Source organism: Xenopus laevis, chromosome 1L, assembly GCF_017654675.1.
Source record: "Xenopus laevis strain J_2021 chromosome 1L, Xenopus_laevis_v10.1, whole genome shotgun sequence".
NCBI classification, from domain to species: Eukaryota; Metazoa; Chordata; class Amphibia; order Anura; family Pipidae; genus Xenopus; species Xenopus laevis.
In genome coordinates this window covers 58463634-58482249 of record NC_054371.1, presented here as the reverse complement: position 1 = coordinate 58482249, position 18616 = coordinate 58463634, and the positions used below count along the sequence as shown (strand labels likewise).

The following is an 18616-nucleotide window of genomic DNA, read 5'->3' as shown; positions in this document are numbered from 1 at the left end:
GGGCTTTTTGCAGCATCGGGGTATAATAAAAAATGCCTGATTTTGCCTAATTTATTAATAAATTAACTATTTAATCGGATCAGTGAAAAAATTGTGTGAAAACCCAAATTGTACAATTTTTCCGGGCTTTTCTCCTGAAAAGCTCTATTTTTTCGAGTTTTTGCCAGAAAACCCAGAAAAAGTTGATTTTTAGGCTAAACCCAGCACGATAACGTCAAATTGAGATAGGTGCCTCTCCCATTAAATGATACAAGATCCTTGACAGGTCTGAAATGGTGGATTTTCTAATTTGGGCTTTTTGCAGCATCTGTAAAAAATCAAGCGAAAACCCAAATTGTATGATTTTTCCGTGCTTTTCTCCCGAAAAGCTCTTTTTTTTTTTTTTGAGTTTTTGCCAGAAAACCCAGAAAAAGTCGTATTTCCGGGCTAAACCTAGCACAGACCACGATAGCTGCCTCTCCTATTGACTTATACAGGATCTGGACAGGTCTGAGATGGCGGATTTTCCAATTTGGGTTTTTGCATCATCGGGGTATAATAAATCTCAAAAAATTCAAGGTATTTTTCCCCCATGACTTCTTGCCAAAAAAAACTTGATCAGAAAAATTAGAGGCTTAGTAAATAGCCCCCAAAGTGTTTATACATGGTGAGGTCGCTATAATGACCATACATGTTTCAGTAAGGCTAAGGACACACTAGGCGATTTTGCCGCGAAAAGTCGCCCGCGATTTTTAAAAAGAAAGTCGCGGCGACAAGGCGACCGTCATTTGCTACAGCGATTTGGAGCAGCGACATTTACAGGAAGCGACTGTTATACCACAATGCCATGCGAAACTAGCACGTCATGTTCACGTTTTCTCTCGGCGTCTTGTTCTCTCGGCGTCTTGTCTCGTGGTTTTGTGTGGGCGTCTTCTCGTTGCGTCCTCTCGTTGCGTACTTCCGTGTTGACGTAGCGTATTCTCGCGGCGACATTTCGTTCCGTGTGTCAGTGTAGAGGCGATTGCCATGTTTGCTAATGTACAGTCTATTTCACCCCTATCGCTCCAAAAAGGGTATGGACGCGATTCGAAGCTATTGGCAATCTGAAATCGCGCTGTGTGTATTTGTCGTGGCGATTTACATTTATGTTTCCGCTACGACAAAACGAACGACTTGTCGCCGCGACCCGCTTTTAAAAGATCGCGGGCGACTTTTCGCCCGGTGTGGCCTTAGCCTTAGGGGCAGATTATCAAAATGTGAGATTTGAACTCAACACAGAAAAAATCACTCACTTTCTATTCATTCCTGTGGGGTTTTTAAAACCATATTTATCAAATGAGTTTTTCTGTGGTGAGTTCTAACCTCTCATTTTAATAAATCTGCCCCTTAGTGTTTTAGATGTATGTATAAAAAGTACTAAGCATAAAAACCAAACAACTGGGTCCACCTGCTTTGTGTAGGGTGTGACCACCTAGTCACTGAACTTGACAGTACTGGTAAGGAATCCGTTATCCAGAAACCCATTATCCAGAAAGCTCAGAATTATGGAAAAGCCATCTCACATAGGGGCAAATGCACTAACCGGCGAAAAATCACCAGCGCTGGCTTTGCGCACATCGCAACACTTCACCAGGCATAAATTCGCCTGGACAACGCTAATTCACCAAGATCCGAAGTTGCACACAGGGTAACGAACGCTGGCGAAGTTGCGCTATCGAAAATACGCCAGCAGTTCAAAGTTACGGCGTGCAGTTAAAGTACAATGGCAGTATATGCTGCAGCAAATACATTACACTGCACAAAGCCAGGGAACCTTAATAAAATTATATAGAGGTGTTCTAACGCCCACAGTTTAGTTTAGGTCCCGTATGTTATCAAATGTAGGGGGGAAGGAGGGTACCCCCAAAAATTTTCGATCTTTTTCAGCCTATCCCCCTGTAAAAAGGAAAAGATGCCAGCGTTTTTTGGGACTTAGGAGTTCCTCAAAAAAAAGTTGAACATTTTTCTATCTACTCTATTGCACTTCGCTTGGTCTGAGGTGGTGAAGGCAAGTCTGGTGATATAGGTAACGGTCAGTAAAAAAAACTTAGTGAATTTGCATAGTAACGATCTTTCGCCAGAGCGAAAATTCGCCTGGCGTTAGAGTGCGAAGTTGCGCCAGAGTGTCTCTCCTTGGGGGAAATGACGTCAGCACCCGTTAGTAAATCGGCGAAGTGCAGAAATGACGAACTTCGCCCTTAGTAAATTTCCCCCCATAGACTCCATTTTATTCAAATAATCCAATTTTTTAAAGATTTCCTTTTTCTCTGTAAAAATAAAACAGTAGCTTGTACTTGATCCAAACTAAAATATAATGAATCCAAATGTTAGGCACCCCCAAGTGATTTTATTGACTTACCTGAAACCCCGGGCTGGTGCCCCTATCAGCAGAAAACTGCACCAGCCCGGGGTTCTTTCAACGAGCACCATGAAGCGATCCTCTTCCGGCTTCTTCTTTCTTCAAATTTCCCGGGGCAGACGCATGCGCAGTAGAACGAAATAGCTGATTTTTTAGAGGCCGGAAGAGGAGCGCTCCGTGGTGCTCACTGGAAGAACCCTGTGCCGGTGCAGTTTTCTGCTGATAGGAGCACTGGCCCGGGTTTTAGGTAAGTAAATACATTCACTTGGTGCCTAACATTTGGCATCCCCAATTGGAAGAAGACTTTCCTTCTCCTTTAACAAATTAAATTTTTTGGTTTTACTGTTCCTTTAATGCCAGAGTTTTTGACGCTGTTATGGATCAATACCAGGCACATTTCCTAGAGGGCTACTGAGAGTACACACAGGCTTTGGAAAAAATGTCAGTGTCTCTGTCTTGGCAGTCATCACAGATATTCTGTTCTGGAGAAAGGTTGTTGCTGCAGTGTTGAAATACTATATATTGTTTCAGCTGTTCATCTGACAAGTGATGATACATTTATATATGATATTGGTTTTCTGCCGCCTCCATGTTGGAGACATAAGCATTGTCCTTGGATTTTTGTAGCCAAAATATCCACAAAACGATGCCATGCAAGTGGCAAAACAGGGATTAAATACACTCCTTTCCTAAGTAATGTTGGATTCTCTTCATATCACTGGGAAGTTGGGATGATACAGTATAACACCAACTGCTAAATCGCTGTAGATTTACAATTCTTAAGTATGCGTAAAGGAGTAGACATAGAAGGTAATGTTATCCTATAATCCACACTGTATTTATTGCAGACTGCTGCCTTTTCTCATGGTTTGCTACAATATATACTGTTTCTCATGGAAATGCAATGAGCTCATGTAACTAAAAGTACCAATAGCAAGTCAAGGCTTGATTCAACAGAGCAAAGAAAGCAACATTTCCTTATAAAGTTAATATTCTGCCTTATCTGTCATTTCAGTGTAGCCCACAGACAGGGGAGTACAGACAACGTTCAGTAAGATCAGGATATCAAAATTAAAGGGTTCACAAGGTTCTCTCTCCCCAATCTCCTATATTCCTACTTCAATAAAAAGCTTTGCACAGTAGCAGTGGAGTTTTTGGTTCTGGGCTACTCTACATCGGAACTTTTAGTCAAAATTTTCAGTAGTTATTTCTAGCTTTGAAACACAAGCAAAAGTTTCCTTGGCTGCTGTAGAGTAATAAATATTTGGCGGTCCCAAATTAAATTGGCTTTTGTGTGTATAGAAATGGTCTCTGGGAATGAAAAAAAGTCTACAGCAAAAAGGCACTTTCATCTTACTCTTATTGACTTTTAATGTGCTGCATTTATTACTCCTAAAGAAAGGCAGGATTAATGTTACACTGTGTGTTTCCTTTGTGAATGCTATTCAGTTTCTAGTCGGCGTGTAATTAGTGGCATATGTAGCATATGTTTACCACACATGTGTGATCTTGTGGAAATTGTCTGTTAAACAATTGATATGTGGGCTAACCAACATTACCCCCAATTTCTATTTGGTCTTTTATGTGAACATTTAAAAAATGTCTACAAAGGGGTGGGTTGATCAGAGTAAGTACTAAATTGTGCGTTTATACAGTAAATTTTTTGGGTGCTTTACAATTGTTGATTGCACTGTCCTTTCCAGCTTTCAAATGTGTTTACTAAAAACAAATGCTCTAAGTTTATTGTTAATGCTGCTTTTTGTGAGCCACCTTTCTAATGGGGCCCTCTCCTATTCATTTCACAGTCTCTTAATCAAATCTATGCATGGTTGCTAGGGTAATTTGGACACTGGCAACCAGATTGCTGAAATTGCAAACTGCAGAACTGCCAAGTAAAAAGCTTAATACCCCACAAACCACAAATAATGAAAACCAATTGCAAATTATCTCAGAATATCACTCTCTACTACATCATACTAAAAATGAACTCAGGTTAACAACCCCTTTAATGTTAGCAGGTCCACTTGCATGAACATGGAAAAACCATATGCAAAGTGCAGTTTTGAGGTCCATATCATCATGTTTTTTTCCCTAGAATTCCAGCTTTCTTGTGCCCGTCGCCATTGGGTCCAGTGTGTCTGAATTATCTAAGTGGGCCATGTGCTCGAATCTTTAGGTGCAAGTGTACTGCACCTATTGAGTTTTGATGCAGGGTGCTGAGAGAATCCTGGAGCTAGCGCATGGTCTGGAGATGCCGGTAGTTCCAGGGTTCCTCTGTGTCAATAGGTGCAGAAGCCTTTGATTCAAAACATGAAGCAGGAGGACAGTTGCAGCTGCAAGCGCATTTAAGGTACCTTTAATGAATGAGTGAATTTTGGAGGTTATTTTGTCATTTAAATTAAAAATAACTTGACCAAACTCCCATTCCCGATTTTTACCTTATTTATTAATAAAATAACTCCTATAAATCAGATGGGGGGGGAATAAATGAAAAAAACAACGAAAACCTGACGTTTTTTCTGACTTTTTTCCCGAATCGCTTGATGTTTTGGGGGGTTTTGCCCGAAAACCCTAAAAATATCAGATTATCGTGCTAAACCCAGCACAAACCACGATAACTTCTAATTGGGATAGGGTCATCTCCCATTGACTTATACATGACCTCGACATGTCTGAGATGGCGGATTTTTACAGCAATGAAGTGAAGTTTTTTTTTTCACAAAAAAGTCGAGTTTTTGCCCCAAAAAGCCGGGCCAGATAATGTATGGTTTAGTAAATAAACCTCTTTATGTGCAACTGTGGGGAAACTTGTGAAAATGCAGCTGCACTTACAGTCGTCAATGCCCCCATATGTGTGCTATGCACATTTAGAATAAAACACAACTGATTGGAGATCCCCACATACTCTAATTCTAAGCATGCCAATACCAAGTAAAACATCATTTTGTGCAGATTCCTGACTTGTATAGATCGGATTTTCCACAGAGAGAATCTTCAAACAGCCTAACATTAATATGCATACTTTAGCTTGCAAAGCAGTGTCCGATTAGACATCTTCGGCTCCAACAGAGAACATGACATCCAAGAGCCACTCTAAAGAGTTAAAGAGATGAAGTAAACTACATTATATTGGTGTGACATATCATATACAGTATAGTCTGGGGTACAAAAACTTTCTGGAATATAAAAGCCAGAAAACTGTATATTTGGAAGAATTCAGAATGGGTAAATCTCTAAAACTGCTTTCCTGCAAATCTTTGCTAAAGAGGTCTCTCCAATAACTTAATTGAATTATGTGCTTCTGAAAAAACCCCAACTGTACATGAAACCATATATATATATATATATATATATATATATATATATATATATAACCCTGAAATAGAACTTCTATTTCCACGGGGGAATCTCTGCTACCAAGACACAGCATTTTAAATGAGAATTAAAACCTAAAATTAATATGGCTAGAAATATTGTATTTTTGATACTGAAGCTTCTGTACCAGACCATAGGTTTAGGAGTGCTATAATAATGATTCATACATACAAAGGAATCTGCCAATCTTCAGATTTTTTTGTACAGTATATTGTGAGATGATCCCTAAACTCAGGTAACTGCCAGTAGCTCTGAGCATGTGCTGTGAATCAGCAGAAAAGCAAGTGAAGGTACATCTTCTGAGGCACAGATATGTGACGGATTTGATCTGGTACTGAAACTCAAGACTTTTATGGTGTAGTTTGGTAACCCCACAAAACCATACATTTTTGAGATTAAAAAATAAATCTCGAATGTTATTTTCAAAATTGTTAAATCACATGCATATGTGTAGAATAAATACCACAAAATATGGATAGTGCAAATAAATTTACAGGAAGTATTCAGCCGCTGTGAACAAAACACAATGTCTAGGTTCATCCATGAAACTGCATATTTCTGAAGTATTTTGTAAATAGTCTTTCTACTCAAAACTACCAGACTATAACATCTCACCAAATGTTGCGGTTTTTACAAAGTTCCAGAAATTTGACCTACAAGTAGCACTTTCCTGCATGTCTCTCACATGTTCTTTGATGCAAAGGCAAAACATCATAAATATCAATGTCAAGGGACTTCTGTAAACATATGCAGGTTATTACCCAAACTATGTGCAGAGCCCAAAGTTGCAATCTGCAGCATATGTTTTCCCGCTAGCTCATGAGTATATGAATAAAACCTCGTAAATATGAGTGCCATGGGTCTTTTGAGGACTTCCATACCCTATATGTAACTGTGTGATACTGTAGATATCTTAGTGAATTTAAAATGTATAGACCTAGGGGCACATTTACTAAGCTCGAGTGAAGGATTCGAAGTAAAAAAAACTTTGAATTTCGAAAGTTTTTTTTTTGGGTACTTCGACTCGAACGATTCAAACTAAAAATCGTTTGACTATTCAACCATTCGATAGTCAAAGTACTTTCTCTTTAAACCACTTTAAACCTACCGAGCGACAATGTTAGCCTATGGGGACCTTCCCCATAAGTTTTCTTAGCTTTTTCTGATCAAAGGAAAATCCTTCGATCAATGGTCACCTTTGAATTACCTTTAGTATGTTATAGAATGGCCAATTCTAAGCAACTTTTTAATTGTTTATTTTTCATAGTTTTTGAATTATTTGCCTTCTTCTTCTGACTCTTTCCAGCTTTCAAATGGGGGGGGGGCACTGACCCCATCTAATAAACCAATGTTCTTTAAGGCTAGATATGTATTGTTATTGCTACTTATTACTCATCTTTGTATTCAGGCCTCTGCAAAATGTCTCAGAATATCACTCTTTACATCCTACTAAGGGGCACATTTACTAAGGGTCGAATATCAAGGGTTAATAAACCCTCGAAGTAAAATATTCGAAGTTGAAGGATTTACCGCAAATACTACGATTGATCAAAGGAAAAATCGTTCGATCGAACGATGAAATCCTTAGAACCGAACGATTCGAAGGATTTTAATCCATCGATCGAAGTATTTTCCTTTGATCAAAAAACCCTTAGAAAAGTAATGGGGAAGGTCCCCATAGGCTAACATCAAACCTCGGTAGGTTTAAACTACCGAAGTATGTAGTCAAAGTTTTTTTTAAAGAGACAGTACTTCGACTATCGAATGGTCGAAAAGTCAAACGATTTTTAGTTCGAATCGAAGGTCGTAGTAGCCTATTCGATGGTCGAATTAGCCAAAAAAATACTTCGAAATTCGAAGTTTTTTTTACTTCGAATCCTTCACTCAAGCTTAGTAAATGTACCCCTTACAGTTAACTCAAAGGTGAACAACCCCTTTAATGATTTTGCACAAAATGCAATGCAGTCTTGCACAACTACATTACCATAATGTTGGCCATATTTTTCAGTATGAGGGCAGGACTACATCAACAATGCGACGTGATCCAACACTGCCATTACTTACCTTGTTTCCGTCGCATCCGTCGCATTGGATCGCGGCTGAATCGGCCACATAGTCCTGCCCTGAGAGAACTGAAACATTTAAGCTGGCCATAGATGCAAAGATCCGATCGTTCGAATCCTCAAACGATCGGACTTCCCCATCTCCCGACCTTCCACTAACCATTCAGATCAAATAAAGTAGTAAAAGATCAGCCGATGTTCTGCCCCTGACAGCAATCGTACGATAGTTATGTCCGACAAAGCTAGTGACAGTCTCCCACTGAAAATCGTACGATCGGCAATACACGCAGAGAAATTATTGGCAGCCGACAGAAATCTTTTAACCTGGCCGATCGACCAAACGACCGATCTCCATGGGACGAAAAATGTTGGGAGTCTACACACACGGTCCGAAAATCGGATCTTTGCGTCTATGGCCAGCTTTACTTGAAATTGTGCCATTTTTGTACCTTTTTGTTTACTATGCTTATGGTGCCTACTATACAAATATAATGACATCCATAAAGATTGCTGCATAATATTTCACTGTGTTGTAATTTTCCAGCTTGTACTTTATGTTTTTGTATACCACTAAGGTCACAATTCAAAAAATATATATATATTTTTTTCGTTTGAGACCATAAACATGTAGAAGTATATGATGGTGCCTGCAACCATGGAGTTGTATCCGGAAGCACCCTAGAGATTCTACACAGCAGGCTGCTGCTGTGAGCTGCTTCTTTCATTCTTCCCACAGCCATCTGTAGGAAGTATCTAAAGGAAAGCAATGCAAATATCTTTACTCCCTTAGACCTGGGAGACCAACTTAACATAACTCCAGAGGATGTGGCAGACCCTGCAAAGGAGCTGGGATATACAAACTGTTTCCTATCTGATGAGAAAGATGTGGCCTTCTTGGGAAAATTCACGACCCTTATCTTTTACATCATAAACTTATAATGTGCCCTTTCCTGGAAATGTGTCAATTTGTACATTGTGAAATACCGAAGCTCATTTACTAAGTAAGCAGTACTCCTTGCTTCTCTGTAAATTACACTTCATGCTTTGTTCCAGTTGATAGGTGTAACTAGCATAATGGTGTCAGGCACAATGCAGCGGTGTGTGGCGTTTGAATGTGTACAAATGTGCATTTAAACATTTCTGCATTAGTAAATCAGGCCCACAGTCTTATTTTAAGGTGGCCCTACACAATAAGATCCGCTTGTTTGGCGAGATTGCCAAACAAGCGGATCTTTCCCCGATATGCCCACCAAAGGCAGGGCAATATTGGGCCCTAGAGCCGAACAATTGGGTTACAACTATGGCAATGGGTGGCAACGGGCCGAGGACTGCATCAACTTGCTGATGTGATCCTTGATCGTGGGGAAAATCAAACCTGCCCAATCAAAATCTGGCTGCTTTTTGGCCTGATATCTGTCGGGGAGGCCCGTAGACATTCCAAAATGCATTTCCATCTAAAGTAACTGACAACAATTCTCTCAGCTGCCTAGGATCTGCCAAGATTTGGGTAAGACTGACAATAATTAAAGGTGGCCATACACTATAAGATCTGCACTTTTCGCAATGTCACCAAACGAGCGGATCTTAACTTGATATGCCCACCAAAGGCAGGGTGATAGGTTAATTTGATCGTTCAGCCCTAGGGCCAAAGAATCGTATTACAAGAAGGAATGAGGACCGACGATGGGACGAGGGCCGCAACAACTAGCCGATATGGTCCTCGATCACGAAAAAAATCAAACCTGCCCGATCGAAATCTGCCTGATTTTTGGCCTGATATTTATCGGGGAGACCCATCAGAACGCCCCATACACAGGCAGATGAGCTTTAATCTGCCTGTGTATTAGTGGTGTGTGGGTCGAGAAATTCTTGTCCCATGCCTGGTGTTTCCCCTCTATTTATAGACCCCCAGGCGCGAACCTATAAATTTAGGGGCCGGCAGTGCTAGGAAGCAGTGTTAGACTGGCCTGGCGGGACACCGGGAAAAAACCCTGTGGGCCCGACCCTAATGGGCCCCTGCCGAGCCGGACCCCCTCACCAGATATTTGGATTTGGCAAAAAAATATGTTGCCGCGCCGCCTGCGCAACGAGTGATGCAGAGCGTTCTCATTGCACATGCGCGACGAACGCCATCGTTGTGCATTCGCGACAAGCCAGCGCATCACAGTAGGGGGGTGGCCCCCTACTGTGATGCGCCGGCTTGTCGCGGAGGTGGGGCCCCTGGACAGCAGTCCCGGTGGGCCCCGGGCTCAGTTTAATAGGGATCGGCACCCTTCCAAATGTATCATAAACATATAATACAGGCACAACAAAGCTACAGTAGTACCCCCATTTTAAGTTTTTCAGGGAACTAGAAAAAAATGGTGTAAAATCCAAGAAAATGCAAAATCAGGGAAATGTATTATGCATAACATGGGACCACAAAACAACAATGTATAATGATGGAAAACTTAAAATCAGGGGATGAAAAATGGGGATTCTACTGTAGTTTTAATAAACTGCAGCATTTCATGTACATACTCCTTTCTCAATATACAAATTAGTTTAACAAGAACTTGTGGAGTACAGAATTAGCATAATAAAACACCAAATATATTATAAACATTTGCAGTGCTGAATTATACCTAAAGAAAGAAAACAGCATGTACACAAGTCCCAGATGAAATCTCAGGTGCCCTGTGTAAAGTTGACTTGTACTTTTATTGGGTCGTTAAAGGTAGTTTACCTTCAACTTTTAGTACACTATAGAATTTACTATTTACAATGTTGCAGTTGGTCCTTATTATCTTTTATTTAAACATACGAAAATTGAGTAGATTCAGTAAATGACCTTTAACCACCGCTTCCACCCAATGAAGCATATATATATATATATATATATATATATATATATATATATATATATATATATATAGCATAGAAAATGTGGTGAAGAATTGGTCATACGCAGGTCGTTGCTGCAAAAATTAATGTGCTTTAATTGTAAACTTGAAAAAGAGCTTGGCTCGAAACATGTTGTGGTACAATTAAAACACCTTCATTTTTGCAGCAACGACCTGTGTTTGACCAATTCTTCATCACATTTTCCTTGCTATTTTTTATTTAAAGTTATTTACTTTCTTCTTCCTCTTTACAGGTTTCAAATGGGGTCACAGAACCCAGTAGCTAAACAAAGAAATGCTAAAGGCTAACATTTGTATTGCTATTGATACATTGTATTACTGATCTTTCTAATCAGACCCTCTCCTATTCATCTTCCAGTCTCTCATTCAAACCACTGCCTGGTTTCTAGGATACATTTGGTACTAACAGCTTCTTAAATATCAAACTGAAGGGCTGCTAAGCAAAAAGCTAAACAATTTTCAAAACCATAAAAATTAAGGCTGATTGAACATTGTACTAAAATGTAATTTAAAATAAACTACCAATTTTTAGTTTTATACAGATGTTAAAGGAGAACTAAAATGTAACTAAAGAAGTAGGCTATAAATGTTGTACATTGTGCAATGCTGTACCAGCCCAAGGCAACCTCCACCTTTTAGGCTTTCTGTGCCTCTAAAGATGCCCCAGTAGCTCCCCATCTTCTTTTGATTGGTTACCAGGCAATAATCAATCAGTGAATTGATGGGGGCCACATAGCTGTTAATGACCCATTACTGTTTGCTTCAATCTGAGCTGCATGCTAGGGTCAGTTGCAAACTCACTGAACAGTTTTGTTCAATGTGCCCCCCCCCCTTATAGTGGCTGACTAACTCAGAGTTAGAGAGCTGAAAAGCAGGAAGAAGTGTTCTGTTATGTTAGACTCACTCCAGCCATTATACATTACATTTTTGGCTAACTAACTAGATTAGAATTTTTTTTATCTTGCACAGCCGATCTATTTCCCCAGTTTATATTTTTACACTGAACTGTTCCTTTAAAAGCGTTTATCCATTTAGGCCTGTAAATCCACATCACTTTTTAGGTAATTACGGATGTATAAGCAGCAGGAATCTTTACACAGGTTTTACAGTCACACGTGAGATTTTAAGGAGTCCTTATGATGTTTTCATATTGCTTTTTTCTTTTCTAGTTTACCGAGGTGAAGCAGAAAAAAGAGAGTTTGCAGCAGTGTGTTGACAAGGCCAAAGTCGGTCGTCAGGATACGGTACTGTTATTAAAGCGAAAAGATAAACATTTACATGTGTACCTAAAAAGCAACATTAATCAGCAGCATACACAAACCAGTCTAGTTGCTACTAAGTGGAATATTTAAAGTGCTGTGAAAAGTGGCACAGGTTCTGTAGCTGTTTTTTTTTTTGTTTTTTTTATAGCATCATTTGCTGTGTGATCTTGTAGCCACATGTAGAAAAGCTGCATAAATCCAAGAACGGTTACAGTCCTTAAAATTTAAAGTTTTACCTAAACCCCACACCATCAGGTCTGGCAATACCAAATTCTGGACCCATCCAAACCCACACCAGCAAGAGAACTTTGTGATCTAATCCCAGCCAACCTGCGGGTATCAGATATACCTGCATATAACTAAAAGCAGCCGTCTTGAGCTGCCTGCTGCTATTTTAGAATAGAAAAACACAAAAAAAATCTGGGGGGAAAAAAAAGTTTATGATCAGCCTCAGTCGCTCTTTTATAGGAGACTGTTTAACTGCATTATTTAGCACTGAGTTTGAGGAGGACCAGTGAATTTTTATTCAAGGGGCAATTATATAAATATTTTCATTCTGCATCCTTTGTTGTATGTTTTCTGTAGGAGGAGAGATCTAAATTAGTAGAAGAGTTGGCATCTCTAAGACACAGGAAAGAAGAGCTGTGTGCAGATCTTGAGAAATACAAGGAATGTGACCCAGATGTTGTTGAAGAAATCCGTAAGTCCTTTATGCTGTCATTTTATTCCCACCATATATTCATATACCCATGCACAGGGCCACCATCAGAAATCATGGGACCCTTTCCATGTAAGGAAGTTACTATGTTAGGCCACACCTATTGCATGCCATTCCTTATTCACAACACAGTGCATTAATAATGTAGCTATCCATGTATTATATATACATCCAGAGCAGCATATACTCTTTTAACTGGATGTAAAGGGATTCTGTTATGATTTTTACGATGTCGTTTTTATTTCTAAATTACACTGCAAATAATTCACTCTACAATATAACATTTCATTCCTGAACCAGCAAGTGTATTTTTTTCAACTTGTAATATTGGTGTGGCGGCAGCCATCTCAGGTCATTTTGCCTGGTCATGTGCTTTCAGAAAGAGCCAGTGCTGCACTATGGAACTGCTTTCTGGCAGGCTGTTGTTTCTCCTACTCAATGTAACTTAATGTGTTGCAGTGGAACCTGGATTTTACTATTGAGTGCTGTTCTTAGATCTACCAGGCAGCTGTTATCTTGTGTTAGGGAGCTGTTATCTGGTTACCTTCCCACTGATCTTTTGTTAGGCTGCTGGGGGAGAGGGAAGGGTGATATCTCTCCAGCTTGCATTACAGCAGTAAAGAGTGACTAAAGTTTATCAGAGCACAAGTCCCATGACTAGGGGCAGCTAGGAAATTGACAATAAGTCTAGCCCCATGTCAGATTTCAAAATGAAATATAAAAAAAATCTGTTTTCTCTTTTGAGAAATGGATTTCAGTGCAGAATTCTGCTGGAGCAGCAGTGAATTGATGCGTTTTGAAAAAAACATTTTTTCCCATGACAGTATCCCTTTAAAGGAGAAGGAACGTCCTTTTACACTTGGGCCTTTGCACCTATCAGGAGAAAACTGCACTGGCCCTGGGTTATTCTAGCTTGCACCATGGAGCGATCGTCTTGGGACCATTTTTAGCAATGCGGGTGTTGGAGAGCTGATATCTGGTTACCTTGCATTGTTGAAGTTTTTTAAGAAGTGACAGTGCCAGCCTCTATCCAGTTAACCTGCTGCGCCTCACCACCAAGTTGGCACAGGGTCCCTTATGCTCAGCCACTGCTCCACCTTACAATAGTCATCTGGCCTTGCACATGCAAAAGCAATATTAAAGCCAACAGTAAAATAGCTCAGGTTGAAGATGCTGCAAATATCGCTTAGAAACACAACATATTTGTATGTACAGTATGTTTGTATGTATGTACTAATATTTGCCTAATTCATAGCTTTGAACTAGTAAATTACTTGGGGGATCCTTTTAATTTCCTCTACACTGCACCAAATGGAGAGCTTCATGTAGAATTTAATTGTATTTAAAGGGAAAGTCAACCCTAAAAGAAAAATGTACCTAATAAAAGAAAACAGAATTCTAAGCAACCTTGCAATATACATTCATTATAAATTGAATGTGTTTTTTTTTTTATTTGTTATAAGTTATTTGTATATGTTTTGCTATTGAAAGCAGTGGTTTGTCCCTTTCTTTTCTTTGCACTGGTGCCTCAGACTGTTGATACAATGTAAGACAAGGCAGATGATTAACAGACCTGTCTTTGCTGGAGAAGACTTTTGCAAAATTGTTTAAAAGTAACAAGCAGGAGTTCAGCAAATGCTGCTTTCAGTACCAACTGTTTTTACAAATATCTTAAAGAGCACTGAAAATTTTTAATAAATGCATATTGGAAAGCTGCTTAGAATTATGTTTTCTTTTATAAGCCACATTTTTATTTTGGGGTTGACTTGCCCTTTATCCTTGGCTTATACCATTTTTTGATACGTTTGTATTTTTCCTTGGTATAACACATATGGACTCAATGAGAATACATATCATATAAATACTAATGACTTTTGCCTTTCTTGTTTACTTAGGCCAGTCAAATAAAGTTGCAAAAGATGCAGTAAACCGCTGGACAGGTTTGTGTACTTTTATGTTCTTGCTGCAAATTATATTGGCATGGTAAATGTAAAGCAAATGATGTTGGAGCATAAACATTTTTAAAAGATGCACAGTGAATGGTCGTGTTTCCTAACCATCCCAGAGTCTTCTTGCTGCATCCTAATGACAGTAAAGGCAACGGCACACAGTACGTTGGGAATGTGTCACTCTCTCTTTAATAAACTGTCCAGCTGCTTCCCCTCAGAAGTTATAGACATGCCTCGCCAACACAGCTTATGTCCTTATTTTGCTTTGAGGGTGGACCAAAATCCTAAGGACAAATTTAAACAATGCTTCAAACCAAATACCAGCTATTTAGGCACTGGGGATCAGGGCCGGAACTAGGAGTAGGCAGAGTAGGCAGGTGCCTAGGGCGCAAAGGTGGAGGGGCGCCAGGCACATACCCCTAGTCCGGTCCCTTCTCTGCCGACCGCCCACTGTGCCATGCATGCGTCAATTTGCACATGCGCAGAAGCAGTTTCCGCGCATGCGCAGAAGCGTTTTTTCGCGCATGCGCAGAGGCGCTCATCCAGCCGGCGCAGCAGCCGGGCAGGCTGCCTAGGGCGCCTGCCCGGCTTGGCCCGGCTCTGCTGGGGATAGAAGGGGTGGCATTGGGGATGCATTGGTGATAGAATGTGTGGCATTGGTGATAGAATGTGTGGCATTGGGGATAGAAGGCGTGGCATTGGGGATAGAAGGCGTGCCATTGAGGATAGAAGGCGAGGTATTGGGGATAGAAGGCGCGGTATTGGGGATAGAAGGCACTGTATTGCGGATAGAAGGCATTGGCAATAGAAGGCGTGGCATTGGCAATAGAAGGCGTGGCAATTGGAATAGAAGGCGTGCCATTGGGGATAGAAGGTGTGGCATAGGTCTGTAACAGGGAACTCTGTGAGGAGGCAGGGGGCAGAGTTGTGTTTGCATATTCCTAATAAATGTAGAAACCTGCTTGATTCCTAATCTGACCAATATCCATAGTACAGGTATAGGATCCATTATCTGGAAACCAGTTATCCAGAAATTTTTTTTCTCTGTAGTAATAAAACAGTACCTTGTACTTGATCCAAACTAAGATATAATTAATCCTTATTGGAAGCAAAATCAGCCTATTGGGTCTATTTAATCTTTACATGACTTTCTAGTAGGCTTAAGGTATGAAGATCCACATTACTGAAAGATCCATTATCTGGAAAGCCCCAGGTCCCAAGCATTCTGGATAACAGGTCCCATTCCTGTACATGGATAATGATCAGGATCGGTGGGCCACCATACAGGTACCACTAATCCTAAAAAACATCATTACATACAATATTATTGGTACATATTTGGCCAGGTTAACAGCCTCCTCCTGGTAAATCAGTTGCTGTGGCCATTTAACATTCATTAAAAAAGCATTTTTAAACAAGTGCAACTGAAAGAACTAGAAGAAAAAATAATAGACTTCTTTATAAAATTCTCTCCTTTTCACAGACAATATATTTGCAGTAAAATCATGGGCCAAGAAAAAATTTGGGTTTGAAGAACGTCAGATTGACAAGAACTTTGGCATCCCTGAAGATTTTGACTACATTGATTAAAAAGTTTACCGTTTGTTTTATGCCGAGAAATGTTTTTCTTTAAGCAAGTGGAACTTGCTAGATGTTTATTTATGATAAATAGTAACAAAACAAATATACATTTTTCTATAGTTGTGTTTTTTTAGTACCACTATTAATCTCATTTGGATACAAACTGACAGATGACAGACAGCTCAGCATTTTTAAAGGAGAACTAAAGCCTAACTAAAGAAGTAGGCTAGAAATGTTGTACATTATGTTTTGGGCTTTCATACCAGCCCAAGGCAATCCCAGCCCTTTAGCAGCGAAATCTGTACCTCCAAAAATACCCCAGTAGCTCCTCATCTTCTTTTCTGCTGATTCACTGCTGTCACTTACTGAGCTTAGGGACATACTCACAATAAACAGTACACATAGCTATATATGTATATGTGTGTATGTATATATATATATATATGTATATATATGTATATATATATATATATATATATATATATATATATAATTTATATATGTGTCGCTATATCAGGCTGATAATTATTACTTGTAATATCAGCTTGTCACAGGCCAACCTCATATTCTGCTTTATAATTTGTGACGACCCCTAAGCTTAGCTTCTCAACAGCTGCTCAGAGCCCACTGATCATGTGAGTGTCCCAGATGGTGACCCCCCTGTGACAAGTTTGAAGTTCTGGATCATTGCTGCTATTGAGAAGCTGAAACTTTAGTCTGGTAAAACAAGTTCAGTAAATAAAATTTGGCATTTTTTGCCATATTCATTTTTAGGGTTTAGTTTTCCTTTAAAGGGGAATTCAACCCCCAACTAATAAAAACCCCTACCCTTCATAGTCCCTGCTCCTCCCTGCACAGGTGTTAACACCTGTAAATGCCCCATAGCCTGTAATTACCCCTCATTGCAGAGTCAGCGCAGTGGAGCTCACAGGGGCCATCTTAAGCTCTTCGGTAAGTAAGCGCTGTATTGTAAGTGCAGTCGTCCGATTCGTGATAACTACGCATGCGCAGAAAGTGCCCAGAATTACCGAAGCGATGGAAGAAGACCCGAAGATTACCAAATCGCTGGAAGATGTCGCCCATGAGCTCCGCTGCGCTGACTCTGAAACGAGGGGTAATTACTGGCTTAGAGGCATTTACAGCTGTTCACACCTGAGCAGGACTATGGAGGGTAGGGGTTTTTATTAGTTGGGTTTTGAATTCTCCGTTAAGAAACTATAAGGGTCTGATGTATTAAAAATAGTAATGGATCCATAAATTCCAATTGATTCTGTCTATTATCCCACATAATGTTGTGCATCCCCCAGTGAGTCAAATCATTAACCTGCAGGATTGGCTGCATCTTTTTTTTTTTAAACACTGCATTGACATGTTGCATTTGATTACCTTCTAGGCAGATGTGTAGTGTATGTACTTTTACCAAATGTATTTAATGTGCATTCACCTTACCAGTTGAGAGCACTGGATACTTGGATAATCAAATGCAATATGGTGGCAGGACACTCTTCAAGAAAGTGTCCCCAGCTGATTTGTTTGTGAAGATGAGCATTGGGTTAGGTCAATCTGGAAACCTTGCTGCAAACCTTGGTTTCAGTAATCCATATATAGTAGAAACACTTGTGTGTGGATCTCAATAAACTACAATTTCTTTGCACATTTGCCAGGGTGTGTGCCATCTGATTTTCTACTATATATGAAGATAAAGTGTACCCTGACCAAATGCTAGACTGTTTAGATAAAATGCTAAGCTTTGCAAGTCTGAACTGCCACTAGAAATGTTTCAATGCCTGCACAGCGTTTACAGGGCGCCGTGTACATCTGTGCGGGAAGCATAGCCGGATTGTAAAATACCTGTCACCATGGTACTTATAGATAATAGGTCTGCATAAAATACACACATGCTAAATTGAGAATTGTAAGCACTGCAGTAAAAAAAATATTTAGACACACTCCGCAAATGACAGACAGGAAGTGGCAGCTGCAGACAGGCTGACTGGGGCCCATTTCCTGGGTAACACCAGTGCTTGATGGTTTTGTGAGTGAATGGAGAAAAGAAGCTTGTACACTTAACATAGATTAATCCTATTCTCATGCACTGACCCTGAAACTGAGCATGGGAGGTGTTATGTAACAAGCCAGTGACATGACAGGCAGCAGACAGACAGTCAAGTGCAATAACAAGCCTAAGGTCAGCAAACAATAAGCAAAGTCCAGTGAACAGGACCCAGGTCAGGGCTGGGTGCCGAATAGGTGAAGTCCACTTAACACAGAAACCACAGAATAAATGTATGCGCAACATAGGAACTCAGGCTAGATCACAGCTAAACTGCTTGACCTTTTAGCTACAAAATGTCATATTCTCAGGAACTTTTCAATTCATCTTTATTC

The 18616-nt window shown here is 39.9% G+C and overlaps 1 protein-coding gene across 1 annotated transcript in view; it reads left to right on the top strand.

Annotated features, from left to right (window-relative positions):
- The window catches only part of LOC108699336 (meiotic nuclear division protein 1 homolog), a 34219-nt gene extending 17907 nt beyond the window's left edge, over window positions 1-16312 (top strand). Inside the window, exons 5-8 of the mRNA XM_018231354.2 lie at window positions 11888-11962; window positions 12566-12680; window positions 14594-14638; window positions 16131-16312. Of these exons, the coding sequence (XP_018086843.1) occupies window positions 11888-11962; window positions 12566-12680; window positions 14594-14638; window positions 16131-16237 (342 nt within the window). The 3' untranslated portion in view covers window positions 16238-16312. The remainder of the gene's footprint in view (window positions 1-11887; window positions 11963-12565; window positions 12681-14593; window positions 14639-16130) is intronic.
- The last annotated feature ends 2304 nt before the right edge of the window (window positions 16313-18616 follow it).